This window comes from Triturus cristatus, chromosome 11, assembly GCF_964204655.1.
Source record: "Triturus cristatus chromosome 11, aTriCri1.1, whole genome shotgun sequence".
Lineage (NCBI taxonomy): Eukaryota > Metazoa > Chordata > Amphibia > Caudata > Salamandridae > Triturus > Triturus cristatus.
The window spans coordinates 1,108,164,901-1,108,181,020 of NC_140594.1; the positions used below are offsets into that span (position 1 = coordinate 1,108,164,901).

The following is a 16,120-nucleotide window of genomic DNA, read 5'->3' on the forward strand; positions in this document are numbered from 1 at the left end:
CTGGGTGTCTATATTACGCTGGACCCGGAGGCCCGCTACGAGCGGAATTTGCTTCCCCCCCTCCAGCGCTTGAAGGAGGACGTTGCGCGCTGGCGGCGCCTGCCGCTTTCGCCGCTCGGCCGGGCAGCATTGTTTAAGATGATGTCGTTGCCACGCTTCCTGTACGCTCTCCAGAACACTATGGACTTAGTCCCGGCGCGCTACTTCCGTGAGGTGGAGAGTCTACAGCGCCGCCTGTTCTGGGACGGGAGGCCGCGTATAGCCCTGGCGAAGTGGACGCTCCCGTGGTACGACGGGGGATTGCCCTCCCGGATATTAAACTGTATTACTGGGCCTCCCAGCTAGCTGCAATCAATCACGGCCTCTACGGGCCCGCCTTAAATCCGGCATTTGAAATGGACAAGATGCTCCTGCCCGGTGGCGACTACAATCGAGCGCTCTACTCTGGCGCGCCCGAACCCCGCTTGACGGGACCTACGCGTGTCATGGTGCGAGTATGGCACGCGGCTAACGCAGCTATGGGGTGGAAGGACCGTTTGACCCGGGCACTGCCGTTGTATGCGTCTGAGAGGTTGGGCTCCCTGTGGACCTCGAAGGGCTTCGAGAAGTGGGACACGATAGGCATCAGTAAAGTGGGGGATCTCTGGACGAGGGGGGGGATTTAAAACATTCGAGACACTGCAGACGGAGTTTCAGCTGCAGGGCAGTGAATACTTTCGGTACTTGCAGGTCCGTCACGCACTGGGCTACGTCTTCCCTGACGTCGCCTCCATCCCGGAGTCTTCCCCCCTGGAGGATAGAGTGCTGGATGGCCACGTTCCGGACAGCACGATCTCCCTTATTTACAAAAAATTGATTAATGACCGTTCGTGCTTGCTGACTGGCCTCCGCGAGGCTTGGGTTGCCGATGGGCTGGAGTTGGACGACGAGGATTGGATTTCCGCGGAGGAAAGGAGGTGGCCATACCGGCTCGCCTTAGTTTCGTCCAGCTTAAGATACTCCACCGGGTTTACATGACGGGGCCAAGGCTTCTGCGTATGGGCTATGCTGAGGATGGGTTGTGTAAGCGTGGGTGTGGTGCTTTGGCGACTTTTTTGCATATTTTGTGGGAATGCCCGAAGGTGGAGCGATTCTGGCGTGGTGTGCATGAGGTCCTGCGAGTGGTTACGCATGTCGCGCTGCTACCTGAAGCGAGGAGATGCCTGCTGAATGTATGGGAACCAACTGACTACTCGGTTCCGCAGACGCGATGGGTGACTCTGGGATATATGATAGCTAAGCGTGACATTGCTCAGCTGTGGGGGTCCCAGAGGCCCCCGGCGGTATCGGCCTGGAAAGAACACATGGATTGGTGCATGTTCCGAGAAAAGGTGGTGTATGTGGCGAGGGGTAAGCCTGGGACATGGGTGAAAGTTTGGGGCCCCTGGAACGCCTACCGCGGGGGTATCTGCGCGCCGCCACTGCTGCCTGCTGCCTCACCAGCCCCGTCCCCTTAGTTTGACTCTTTCCCCCAGCCCCGGGCACAGGGTTCCCCCAGTCCTCGATCTGTTCCCCTTCCCCTCTTTAGACTCCTGTGGATGGCTGGGGTCCCCCTTTTGGGGAGCACGTGCTGTTACTCTCGATTGCGGGTTGCCTTGCGGGTGTGGTTTTTTGTGTTTGTATAAAATGAAACCGTATTGTGGGGTCAGAGTGATGTGGCCCACGACGTTGATACCTCCTGATTTTGCTTCTCTGCAACGCCAAGTGTTTTTTGAATGTATGTCATATGCTCCTGTCATTCTAGCGGCCGGCCGGAAGGTTGTAGGCCCATACTTGTATATTCTTGAGATTGCAATAAACGGTTTCAAAAAAAAAAAAAAACTCTAAGAAATGGAGACTAAATGCCTCGAAAAAACTTGGTCAAAAAGTTACTGGGGGTACTTGCTCTTCCTGGATCTGTGCTTGCTGGCGCGGAAAAAGAAAGAACCAACGTCAGGGAACGTGTAAGTAGCTCCAGCGACGTCATCTCGGCGCCAATGACACACGGAGCCGCACGACGACGCCTACCGACGCACAGGAGTACTGCTGACAAAAGCCTGGGTGTAATTTTAAGGTAAGGAATCTATCACTACGCGTTTCTTTCAGATAGATTAAAATAACTGCCCGTTTCATTAAAATGTTTTTGCCTTTGAAAAGTGAAGTCGCATTAAAAAAAAAAAAACTGACAATTACTAAAGGCAACTGTGTAAAGTTTGCAACTTCAAATTTGGTAGCAAGCAAACACCTGCTCACATATATATATATAGGTCTCTGGATGTCAGAGTTAGAATTCAGAGCCTTCCCAGTCAAAATGCATTCAGAATGATAAAGTTAGTCAACTTTGTCTCACGCTGTACATTTTCATTGCCCAACTACTTAAGAGCTTTCGGCCTGGTTACCTAAACAAGCTGCAAGCTCATACTGAAAGAACCGCAGTCAATGTCACAATGCACAATAACAGAGCTGCTTCCCCATTAAGGAAACAAAAGGATTAAAATTTCTGCAGGTTTATTAATTTCACAGACAATCATTCAATGCTAAAAGCTGGGCCATCACAGGTAGAGGTGCATTGCCCTACATGTCTCTAAATCAGCCCCTCCTCAACCATCATTCCCCACCAAATTATTTCTCACCCAAGCTTAAGAGACTTACGGTTTTGCGTTCTCGCTTGGTGGGGATGTGTGGAGGGGCGTTTATCATTACTTGGGCAGCCTGGACACCAGGAGTAAATTGCTGGACTCCTTGAGCAGGGTAATAGGCTCCAGCTACAACAAAAATATACCAATTAGAATGCAAAGCAGGGTGCACAAGAAAGAGCTGTAACACTACTGTAACTCATTTCAAGACTGAACTTAAAATTGGCCTTGTGGGTGACAGTACATTTTTTACACAAATCGTTGACTAGTAAACATGCATTGCCTGGAAATATATTTCTAGCAATAGTACAATTGATCAGCACTGGTGGTTTTCTCTCACGAGCAATAGTGATTAGGAAAAATCAGGGCCATTAGTTATTATGCGGTTGACTAATACTACAAATAGAGGGAAGAGGCTGCCAAGCAAGTGTATAATCCTGGAGCATTCAAGAAGTTTGCCAAAAAAAATTACATGTAAAAGCACTGTACAATCGGTGACCAAGCTATATTTGAAACAAAGATTATATACGGAATGCTGAACATTGTCAAACATTCAGATTTGGGTTAAATCCATTGTTTATTTGATTAGCATGCCACCCCAGTTTGGACCCAGCCATATGCAAATCTGTCCCACACTTACAAGCGGCAGAAAAACTACAGAGTGGCAAACAATTACTAAGAGGGAAAATGCTACAGTATGCATCTGTTCTTGGCATGTAGAGCTGCAGATCCGTACACTATGCATTAGATCACCATCTGGTGTTAGGCTCGGATGCTTGCACCTTGTTCTTGTCTTGGAAGAAGTCTTTTGTAGTCATGCGATAGATGACTCCTCCCTTGGACGATAGTGCACATGGGCATCGACTCCATCCTCCGATTGTTTTTCGCTATGATGGGAAATGATGGAGTCAGTAAGAAATAGAAAAGATGTCCATGTGAATGTATCTAATTAAGATAATACTGGAACGGATACAGGTCCCGGGTGGGCGTTAACGGATCTGCAACATGCCAAGAACAGATGCATACTAGTAAGTAGCATTTTCTGTTTGTGGCGTATGAACTGCAGATCGTACACTATGCATAGACTGTACAGCAGTGTCTCCCCTAACGGTGGTCACCTGTATCCATTGCAGTGGTTTGAAAGTGTTTTAAGAACAGCTTGGCCTACTGAAGCTTGTTGTTTAGCCTGCACGTCAACAGTAGTGTTTGGTTAAGGTGTGTGGTATAGACCATGTTGCTGCTTTACATATGTTATCCAAGGTGATGTTCCCCAAGAATGCCATGGAAGCCCCTAGTTTGAGTGTTGAATGCGCTCTAGGGGGAATTGTTAATGTGCGTTAAGCTTTTTGGTAGCATATTTGAATACATTTTACTATCCACCTGGCGATCCCAGCTTTGGAGATGGGGTTACCCTTATGAGGTGGAGAGAAGGCTTCAAACAGTTGCTCTGTCTTTCGAAAAGGTTTAGTCCTCTTGATGCAATATAGTCGTGTTCTTTAAACGTCTAGGGTGTGAAGGGCTCTCTCTGCTACTGAGGCTGGGTTTTGGAAAAACACCGCTAACTCAACCGATTGGTTTAGATGAAAAGCAGAGATGACTTTGGGAAGGAATGTTCGATTTGTTCTGAGAACCACCTTGTTATGATGTATTTGTAAGAATGGTTCTTGTATGGCTAAAGCCTGGATCTCACTTACTCTCCTGAGAGAGGTAATCGCGGTAATCGCGACAAGGAAAGCTACTTTCCATGTGAGAAATTGAAGTTCACATTTATGTAGAGGTTCAAATGGGGGAACTATGAGCCTGGTAAGAACAATGTTTAAATTCCACACTGGAGATGGTGGTAATTTGGGAGGAATTATTCTTTTAAGTCCCTCCATAAATGCTTTAATTGCAGGCACTCGAAACAGTAACAAGTGTTGTCTATTTTGTAAATAAGCCGCAATTGCTGCGAAATGTAACCTTATGGATTAATATGCCAGATTACATCTTAGCAAGCGTAACAAGTAACACATGATGTCCTGGATGGAAGCATCCAGCGGATCAATAAGATTGTTGCATTAGATGACCAATCTTTTCCATTTTGCCACATAGCAAGCTCTAGTAGTAGGGCGTATAGCTTCTTTAATGATGTTCATACAGTCCGGCGGAAGGTTAAGATAACCGAACTCTAGGACTTCAGGAACCAAATCGCTAGATTGTTGTTCCTGGATTGGGGTGCCTTCTCTCTCCATGGTTCTGCATTAGCAATGTTGGGGAGAGGTGTAGTTTTTGGTGTGGAACTACTGAGAGTTCCAGTAATGTTGTGAACCACGGTTGGCGCACCCATGTGGGAGCCACCAGGATCATTTTGAGAGACTAAGCTTGCGTACTGCTAGAGGAATCAGTGGAAGTGGTGGAAAAGCGTACGCAAATCTAAATGAACAATTCATCCATATTGCATTGCCCTTGGACAACGGGGGTTTGGTAACCTGGCAGTGAAGGTTGGGCCGTTCGTGTGTGGCGAACAGATCTATTTCTGGTTGACCCCCACATCTGGAAAAATGGTTGAACAACTTGGGGATGAAGTTCCCATTCTTGTATTTGTTGTATCTGTCGACTGAGCAGACCCGCAATCTGATTGTGAACTCCTGGAAGGTGTTCTGCAAGCAGGTATGTGTTTTGTGGAATGGCCCATCTCCAAATGCTTTGTGCGAGCTGCGACAGCTGCAAAGAATGGGTGCCCCCCCTCCCTGTTTTTGTATGTAATACATGGCTGTCATGTCTGTCCGGATTAGTACAGTCTTGTGTTGTGGGTGTAGTTGGAAAAATTTGGGTGCTAGGAATATTGCTAGTAATTCCAGGTGATTGATATGGAGCACTTTTTGTTGAGTGGTCCATATGCCTGGAATAGTATGTTTTTGGAGATGGGCTCCCAAACCGGTGAGTGATGCATCTGTTGGCACTATCTGTGGAACTGGCTCGAGGAACGGACGTCCTTTGGATAGGTTTTGTATATTCCATCACTGCAGAGAGTGGTGTGTGCGGCCGTCCACCAACACCAGATCTGTTAGTTGTCCTTGGACCGGGGGGTTCCACTAATGTGCTAGGCATTCCTGTAAGGGGCGCATTTGAAGTCTTGCATGAGGTACAATAAAGATGCAAGAGGCCATCATTCCTAGGAGTTGCATGAATACCCTTGCTGGGAGGGAGTGCTGTTGAAATTTGGCAACTAGGGCTTGCATACTGGTTATCCTGGCTGGAGTTGGATATTCCAGAACTCTGGAGGTGTCTATTGTGGCCCCTAGATACTGAGGTATGTGGGAGGGCTGGAAATGTGATTTGTTGTAGTTTATTGTGAATCCCAAGTAGTGTAGCAGCTGGATGGTTTGATAAGTGTGATGAACACACGGTGTGACTTGGCTTTTATGAGCCAGTCGTCGAGGTATGGAAAGACATGGAATTGTCGTCTTCTGAGGTGTGCTGCTACTACACACATTTTGTGAACACTCTGGATGCGGTGGTAACCCCAAATGGAAGGACTGAATTGGTAGTGTTGTCCGTCCACTATGAATCTTAGGTATTTTCTGTGAGCGGGGTGAAAGGGAATATGAAAGCTGGCGTCCTTGAGATCTAGTGTGGCAAGGAAGTTGCCTTGTTGAAGTAGTGGAAGAACCTGTTTAAGAGTGATCATGTGGAAATTATCTGATTATGTAAAGATTGAGCGGTCTGAGGTAGAGTATTGACCGGAGGGTGCCGTCCTTTTTGGGGATTAGGAAATACGGCGAGTAAACCCCTGTCCCCTGGTGGTGTTAGAGAACCGGTTCTATCGCTTGCTTTTGCCTCAGTGACAGAACTGTGAGAAGTTGGCCTGATGTATGATGTCACTAGTTATAGTGTACACCTTATATCAGTCCAAATACCCTTATGGTGATTGGTTGTAAAGTCAACCTTATAGACCAGCTATCCTAGTGGTAGCATGGACAAGAGCAGTCTTAGGCTAAACACTGAATGGCATGTGAAGCCAGCTGTGATACCATATATAATCCCTTGAATACCAAATGAAAGGACACCACAACAGATATATATATATAAAATAAAGTGTATTTATTCTAAGCAAACCCTCAGCACTCTTTATGAGATTAGAGGTAAGTACAACACAGTCTTATTTATGCATACAGTAAGTCACACAGGTAAGTAATACAGTTAGGCCCTAGGGGCCACGCAAACCATATACTAAGTAAGTGGTATAAGGACCACTGTCACGGAAATAGAATAGGCCTAGGCCTAGGGAATCGCTGGGGCTACACTACACTAGCAACAGTTAGGAAGTGGGAGGCCCACGGGATTCGTATGCAGAGTGGAAACACTCACGCGTAATGCGTAAAAGTCACTAGCAATAGTACAGTTTAGAAATAGATAGATTTAGGACACTTCCGGAATAGCTAGGAAGTTGAGACTTGAAACTTAGACACTAGGATAGTCACTATCCTGATGAGCACCGGAGTACCCAAGTTACCTAGCCCACAGGCTGCGGGTGCATAGGGTTGAAGTTGCGTCGGGTTTCGTCGTCGACTCCTATGGATGCCTGAAGAAAGATGCTGACAGGCAGTCAGTGAAGAGTGTCCGGTGGATCCCGAGGCTGGGATCAAGAAGAGAGGAGACCTGCAAGCAGAGGGGACAGAGTCAAGGTCACTAGCCAGTGACCACGTGGAACCAGGAAGGAACCAGACGATGTCGTGAAGATTTGCAGGTGAAGGTGAAGCTTGTCGCTGCAGCCAGGAGGACCAGGAAGCGTCGAGGACGACCAGGACCAGGAGGCGAGCTGTCCCACGAAGGCTCTTGCTGTCGGCGGCGTCGAAGTTGGACTAGGACTCACCAAGCCTTGGCAAGCGGAACCCACGAAGAACGGAGGACTTGCTTCTGGTGCAGACCAGGAAGGTCTGGGGTGCTTCTTCTTTGCAGAGAAGCGGGAGCCAGTCTGGAGGAGCCAAACCAGCGCAGAAGATTTCAGGGTGCGTCGTCACAAAGGGCACTAGCCAGCGGGCAAGCAACCGGACAGACGCGGCAAGCAGGAAAATGCTGAAGGGCCCCACGCAGGACTCGCTGAGTGTGGGGGGCTGATCTTCGGTGCAGATGGTGCTTGGGGGTGGGGCTTCTCAATCCCCGGTGCACAACTTCGAGGGTGCCTCAGAAGCTGCGCTTGAAGATACTAGCCACTTTTCCCAGGTAGCCGGTCCCACGTCGCTCGTCGCCTCCACGGATCTCAGCTCTGCTGTAGATGTGGATCAGGGTCGGAGAAGTCTGGAAGTCAAGGCTCTGGTCGGGCTCTGCACTCGGTTCCTCGTAGAACGTGGGCAAAGCAAAGGGTAGTCTCTTGATGGTGCCTGTTTGCACAGGGTAGCCACTCCTTGGCCACAAGGGAGATTCTTCAGTCTTCTTCTTTCGTCGAATGTCGAAGGTCCAGAGTTTCTGTTCAAGATTGCAGGTTCAGGATAATCTAAAGTCTTGAGGCCCAACTCCCACTCTTATACTAATCTGGGGGGCTGGGATACCTGCTAGGTCATGCCTTATGGGTGGGACCTGGGAGGGGGTGGTTACACCCCCTTTCCTTTGTCCAGTTTCGCGCCAGAGCTGGGGCTGGAGTGCCCCAGCACCGGTTTGAACTGGACTATGCAAGGAACACCTTGTGTGCCCCAGGCATGTCTCATTCCTTTCAGCCCACCCTGCCCCAATACACTAAAGGCTGTCTGGGGAGGTGCTAGCACCTCCCCAAGCAGGAAACCTATTGTCCAGGCCTCCCTGGCTGGGATCACTCCCAGCTGCAGGAGGTCAGACTTGTGTCGTGGCAGCAGCATCCATTTTGTGATGATGAGGCTTTGGTCAGAGGCTAACAGTGAAGTATGATTTTAACATGTCTTTCCCTCTAGAAGGGGGGAATAATATCCTCATGTCCCGAAATGGTATGGGGGTATTATTCCACAGTGTTAGACACCTTACACGACATGTTTCGATAAAGCCAAACCATAGTTACCATAACCGTCTAAGATTATAAGGCACTTTAAGAGTATATGGTAGGCTATATCATAGAACAGCTATAAGGACTTGGTTCCGAAAGCTGCAGACAGGCTCAGCTCATGCTAGAGCACCATCTCACATGTTACCAAGCACTCTGCCTCCAGGATTGTTAAGGCCTGCCATAGGAGTGACTGATAGGTACACATGTGTCTATATGTAAGTTAGGTATAGGAATACTACACCTAAGCAAGGGGTGATTACACGACCTTGCCCCAGCTGAGTGATCAGCCAGTTGTGTCAAAATGGAAGGCCAGGCCAGGGGTGGCATAATACATGCTGCAGCCCCTGGTAGGCCTAGGGTACACCTATGCCCTGGGTACCTAGGGTACACTGTACAGGGGCCAATAAGGTGATCCTATCCAAATGGGTTATGCACCTAAAGTACATAGTATTAATTTAGAGAGAACAGCAGGGCTGTGGGTCTGATCAGCAGGCCCACAGCCACATCTAAGTCGAAAACCAGTAAAGCAAAAGCAAAAAGTGGGGGTGAACATAGAAAGCAGACCCTACTCTCCTACAGAGTCCCTTGGCTTGGCTATGGAGACTGAAAGTTTCTTCGGCTCCGAAGGCTTTGGTTCCGGAGGTTTTTATTTCGGCGTCGAGGTGGTCGGAACAGATTTCTTTTTAGGAGTAGGGTGGTCACCCAGTTTAGGTGCCAAAGGTGCTTTCGGGAAGGGGATACGGTTTGCTCAGTCCCGAGCTACCGGAAGGCTTTTCCTTTATCTTCGGAGCCAAGCCGAGGGCGGGGCTTCAGAAGTGCATTTTTGGTCGCGACTGGGGCCAGCAGGCGAAGTCTTGACCAGGGCCTTCTTTCCCTGGGGTGGAGTGGGGGTAGGGGCAATCGTACTCACTCGTTGCCCAGGAGTGATGTGGTCGTCTGAGTCGTCTGCTTCGGACAAGATTGAGGTCTTCGGAATCTTCTTCTGGGATATCTGGGCCTTCATCGAAGATGTCCACTGGTGCCGGAGCTGCTTGCTGCGCCATGATGTGTCGTCAAGCCTGGCGATCACGGATGGCCTTTTTTTTTTAATCTAAAAGAAGTGCAGGCCTGGCAATTGTTCTCGTCGTGTTCTGGCGAGAGACAGGTTACAGACCTTGTGATGGTCACTGTGTGGGAACTTCGCTCCACACTGGGGGCATTTTTTAAATGGAGTCCTGTCCATGAGCTGTAGGCCCAATGGCGTGGATGGGCCCCAACAGCCCACGTCGATGACTAGAATAGTTGAGTTGCGCAAAGATCACACGATCGATAATACCGGAGTTTGCGCGTCGAAAAAGTTTAAAAAACAGTTGCGAACCAGAGCGCAAAAGTTACATCCGAACCCATTGCCGGAAAAAAACAATTTGAGGATGGAGTTGATGGCCATGCGCACTATCGTCCAAGGGAGGAGTCACCTATCTCGTGACTACAAAAGACTTCTTCCTTGTGACTACAAAAGATTTCTTCCAAAACAACAAGGTGCAAGCATCCGAGCCCAACACCAGATGGCGATCTAATGCATAGTGTACGATCTGCAGCTCATATGCCTCGAACACCAAGTTATCTAAACCACTTCCTCAATGCAGCCTGAGCCACTTGCCTTGCTGGAGGCTACATGCACACAGTATTCTCTGGTAAAAGCATGCGGTGATCTCCAGTTACCCGTCGTCTTAGCATCAGCCAAAAGGAAGCTAATGATCCTGTGGGTAATCTTCCTCTTGAAAAATGTACCCAGAGATTCCTAGGCAGAAAACTACAAAGGTCTATGCATGACAATCCACTGAGAAATTGTTTAACTGTCACCATTAGAACCAGTTAAGCTTTAAAGTTGCCTGCAATGGATGTTCAGTTTGAATACAAATGCATAAATACAATAATCACAATTTTGTGTAATATTTCCGCTGTGGAGAACAGCTTTTGCAAAAAGGCAGCAAATTTAATTTTTTATTTTAGGCAATTTGTTGAGCGCACTAATATCCGAGGGTGTCTCGGCGCTGTGATCGGCTGAGTGGGAAGGACTAAGGGTAAGTGGTTTATTGATTGAACAGCCAAGTTTAACTGTTTACAGAGGGCGAGCAGAGAGGGAATGGCCTTTATATGAAGGAGTGTGTTCCATAGTCGAGGCTTTTTAGGTCTCGCCTAGCTATTGCGTAGCAATCGCTATGCGAGACTCTAGTAAGGGGCTCCCAAAAGGGCTCCCAAAAGTGCTCCCAAAAGTGGATTGCATGGCGAGCACGCGCACAATTACGTGCATCGTGCCACCATGCAATCCACTTTTGGGAAGCGCTTCAGCCCACTGGCGCGTGCACCTACTTCAAAGGGTCCGCTCCCCCGCCTGGAATGCGCTTCCCCGCCCCTTGCAGCTTCAAAGCCCGCGTTCCCGCCCACGGGAAGACACACGCTACTTTTGTCTTCCTTGTTAATTGCAGCTCTCCATGCGCGCTCTTACTTTAAAAATGGCGACTCGTCGTATTCAACTTGTTTAGCCTAGGTATAAAGTGACTCTCTCCTTCCCCCTTCCCCATTTTTCCATTCAAAAAGTGCATGGAGAAGCTCCCTCCCGTGTCCTGGGTAGTGTTATTATCTTGCATTTCAGCGGTGCGTTCTAGTCAGATCCTCTAGGGGGCAGCCCTGCACGTGATTCCGACATGAAACGAAATTGAAAGCCCTACGCACTTTAAACCAGGAAAATTAAAGATATCGCCGGAGCAGCAGTTCCTCTCTACATCTAAGGTTGCCCCACTAGCTCGTGTACACGTCATCACTTGGCAGAGAGACTGAATTAAAGGCTTTTGTTTCTTGTGGTAAGCCTGTCATACTCTGCGAAGCTCAGATCTACCTTGAACTTTTTAAATCACTGCCACCAATTCTCGCATTTGGACGTCGCGGGTTTGAAAACTAACTAGATTTAACAACAGCTTTGTTCCATATCGTGGAAATCTTTTATAAGTATTTCAGTTCTGTGAAATCGTAGTTCGTGCAAAATGAGTTCCCTAGAAAAATGTGTACTCTGATCTAGGTTTACGAGTTAACTCTGAGATTGCATAAGGCACGCCGCAGCTTAATCTTTGCCAAACTGAAGGAAAAAAAAGTTGCTAACTTGGATTTAAATTTGAAAAATATTATCAACCTCATAAAAGAACACAGTCTCCCTTCTTTAGGTCTGTTTGTTGTCTGCAAGTATGCAGTCACATAAACTACTTATAAGGAAACCTTGATAAACAACCATCTCAGCAACTTGTAATTCTCTTTGAAATTAAACCAACAGTTATTATGAATTAACACCTATAGCTCTGGCTGTCAAGGTTATTTAACTTCTGCTTTGAAACTACATATAACAAGCATTTACAATGTAATAGGTCTTGCATTACTGAAAGTTTGACCCTTTGGCGTTGCAAATAACAATGCAACGCCAGTAGCTCAAACTTTCAGTAATGCAAGACCTATTGCATTGTAAATGCTTGTTTAGGAAAGGCACGTGGAGTTGGTTTAGGACGCTATAGATGAACCATTCTTCACTCGAAATATCGGGCATATCACCATCCCTACATACGTATACTGGAGTATGTGCACAAATACAGTGTGCCAATTACGTGCTTTTTTTCCTTTTTACAGTTTTTTAGTGCGAACTCGACCGGAAGGTGTCGGAGCGCTTGACATGAGCACCAGTTACGTTAAACACATTGATTCATGGTAGACACAGGGATATGAAGGGATTTGATCAGAATCACAGGATGTTAAGCCGACGCCGAGACTTGAACCTAGTTCCCAACTCCAAAGTCGGCAGCTCTGGCCTCAGTCACTCCTTGAATATATAACGTGTTCCTTGTGTTTGGAATATGCTAATTGAACTCTAGTACACATTATAAACAAAAACATGCAGTTATTCACATAGGGCCAGGCGTATTTCAGTGGGGACGAGTTTATGATCATTTTAAAGTGTTTTTAAAGTGTCTGTGGCTCAGCTTACGTTTCCTGCTCCTTGGCCACTTCGGACACCAGTTCCACCAAAGGTATATGCACCGTTATTTAACCATAAAAGCAAATGCTGCGCGTGACTGCCTGTCACTAGCATCAAAGTGGCCAGAAGCGTTTGAGGCGCTATAATGAAGAAATTAAGTACAATAACCCTACGTATTTTCAAGAGTTTGAGCTATTGGAATTGTAAATGACAATGCCTTTTATTTGGGTGTTAATTATCAAAACAGATAAATAAAACAGGCATTGGCAATACCAGTAGTTAAAACTCTCACAAATGCAAGACCTATTGAATTGCAAATGCTTGTTTAGTTATAGGAATAGTTATCAAGTGTGCTGCTGAAGACCGTAAGGGTCTAGCTGGCTTGTAGGAGCTTAGAGTTCTCTTGTGGAATTCAGGTCCTGTGTTGTGGATTGCCTTGTGGGCAATACACAGGGCCTTGAACCTGGTTCTGCTCCCGATAGCTAACCAGTGAAGCAGTCGTTATCACCTTAGATATTGGTTTGAACTTGGGTGTGCCTGACAGGATCCTGGCTACTGCATTTTGCACCATTTGTAGTTTATTTAGGACTCTTTCCTGGGCGTTGATGAGTAGACCATTGCAATAGTCTACCTTAGATGTGACCAGCGTGCTAATGAGTCCTGCCAGCGCTGGGTCGGAGGAAGGGTAAAAGTTTCTTTAGCATTCTAATGGTAAAGAAGGATACAGAGACGACTGAGTTTGTATGATGAATGAAGGATAGCTTGTCGAACAAGACCCCTAAGTTTGCCTTTTGAAAGGGGACGGAGGTGAGCTTGACTCTGCTGGCCACCAGGATGGAGACCAGCTGGGGGAAAGATTACCAAAGATCACCTCCGTTTTGTCTGAATTTAATTATAGATCATGGTTTGCCATCCAGGAGCTTATGGCAAGCATACCCTCTTGGAAGTTAGCCAAGACTGTCACTCCATTATTGTGAATCTCTAGCACTAGCTGTGTGTCATCGGCGTAGGAGGTTATTCGCAGGTTATGGGACTTGATGATCCTGGCCAAGTCCGACACGTACATGTTAAACAAGATCTGACTTCGAGATGATCCCTGCGGGACTCCGCATGGCAGCGCAAAGGGTGGGGAATTAAAGTCGCCGAGCTTTACTAACTGGGTGTGTTTGGACAGGAAGGATGTTAGGAGGACCTTGGCTTGGTCTTTAATGCCTATGGCTGAGACACGGTTGATTAGGTCGACTAAATATATTTTCTGTGAAAATTTGAGACCACTTTAAGCTGGAAGACAAGAGAAGTTTTTACTAACTAGGAATGTTTCCAAGTAAAAAGCTGTAATGATGCATCATGGATAGACTTCAAATGTGAGATCATAAACTTTGTCAGAACTAGTTTTCATTCCAAAAGTAGTAGATAGTCTACTGCTTGGAGGGAAGCCCTTTCTATTGGCATTGCTCTTCATTGGCATGTGATTGGTTTGATATTCTGCTGCATACACAAGACAGAACTGCTTTGAATCAACTGACTAGGAAGTCAGGGTTGAGTGAAGTTTTGCATTGCTGAAAGTTTAAAGGTCCATGTTAATGAAATGTTTTGGGCTTTGGAATACGTTGATACAACCACACTGGCTCAAAGATGGTACTTCTCGTCATCGCAGCTGTAATGAGCCATAAGGAACAACCTCTCATCACTGCCTCCATTTTAATTCAATTGTTTTTAAGATGTGGGCCAAAACACGAGGAACCAAAAGGAAGAATCATTAGCCTTTGTGTACCAAGATTTGTAGAGCCATGAAAATGTTGTTAAAGCCAGAGTATGGCATTTGAGAATGGACAAATCAAAAGAGCTCACAGAAGCACAGATAACTGAATTTGAAACTAGCAACCCTTTAATGCTCACTTAATGAAAATCTTGGAGCATGCCCTTGGGCAGATCTTATGCAAACCAGACTAGACACCCCGCATAGTGTTCCATCAGAGTCAAACAACTTAAGACTTTATGGCTGCTGCTCTTCACAAACTTTTCTAAACCACAACCAATCATTTAGCCATAAAGAGAAAGCGAAGGCTCAAGGTTCAGGTTAAAAAAAACTAGTTTAGACAATTGTCCATAATCATTCTAAAAAGCACACTTAATTAAAACCTTTAAATGAACCCCCTCCTCGCCGCCCCAACCCCCATTAAATTTCATGTTTAAAATTATGTTTAACAGATCGTAAAAACCGAGCAATCCCACCTGCCACATCTAAATATTGCATTTCAGACAATAACTCCACCGCTTTGTTCCTATGAAGAGCATCATATTTAAAAACCAAAGGTCTTAAAACCTTGATCCGATTTGCAAGATAAGCGCAGTCCATAAGAATATGCGTGAGTACATTTAGATTTCAATGGGCAGGGACAAAGACCATTATTATTCTGCACCCCAGTCCTCTGTAGGTGGGATGATTGGATTACAACCCACAGAACCATTAAAATTTCTTTCCTCAAACCTGGATCTGGTAACGTGAAAAATAAGGGAAACACAATCCTGGACAAATGAAGCAAACGAGAAGCTAATAGATTTCTTCTTTAAATATAATAAATCAATTGGTTCTGACGCCATAGCGACAGATTCTCTCGGTACTCGTTTGCCTGGAAAAGTGAGCCAGGATGTGACTGTACCACTATTTAAATGGAGGTTCTTCATTGCAGTTATTCTAGTTCTAACGGCCTTTGCCCACATCCTTTCACTGCTTTGGATCTCTTCCCAACACAATTTGGAGGCTTTAACCACCTCATCATCCTCCAACAGAGTGTTAAAGTATTTTAGAGCCCGACTAGCGGCCGCCATGTTCTAAGAAACTAGACTGCACTCTCTCCTTATAGTCTGAACCATGGTACCTTGGGGGAGTGATAGAAGTCTTTTAATCACTACCCCTTCCAGTCTGTCCCATTCATAGGTTGGATCTAGAGAAAATACCTCTCCCCATACAGGCCTAACGAAAATCTTTCCTTCATAGGCCTTTAGTAATGGGATATGGGATAGCCTCCCGAATCTACCACTGAATCCCGATAGACAGCTTGCCTGCACTAGGGCTTTTTGCTTAATGGCATCCCAATGCGCACCCCAATTCAGATTTCTCCTGAAAGTTAAACCCAGGTATTTATATTGATCCACTTATTCCACCACCTGTGAATCTAGATACCAGGAAAAACTCTGCACTTTTTCCCCGAAAATCATAATTTTAGTCTTTTCCAGATTAATGCAGAGCTGGTTCTGCTTACTATAAGAGGCCAACGCATTAAGTTTCCTCTGCAGACCAATTGGAGTATAGTCCAATAATACCAAACCTGCATAAAGCAGACCAGCGATATGCCGGTCCCCAATTTTACGCGAGAAAGACACTGATTGAGAAATACCAGTTTGGAGGTCTGCCAAAAATAGACTAAAGAGTAAGGGTGCTAAAACGCACGCCTGGCACAGACCATT

General features: G+C 46.5%; 1 protein-coding gene across 12 annotated transcripts in view; it reads right to left on the minus strand.

Annotated features, from left to right (window-relative positions):
- Positions 1-16,120, minus strand: part of LOC146786091 (eukaryotic translation initiation factor 4 gamma 1-like) — a 1,219,153-nt gene that overhangs the window by 763,720 nt on the left and 439,313 nt on the right. For all 12 annotated transcript variants that reach the window (XM_085635575.1, XM_085635572.1, XM_085635570.1 and 9 more), the window contains one exon: positions 2,671-2,783. In XM_085635575.1, the coding sequence (XP_085491701.1) occupies positions 2,671-2,783 (113 nt within the window). The remainder of the gene's footprint in view (positions 1-2,670; positions 2,784-16,120) is intronic.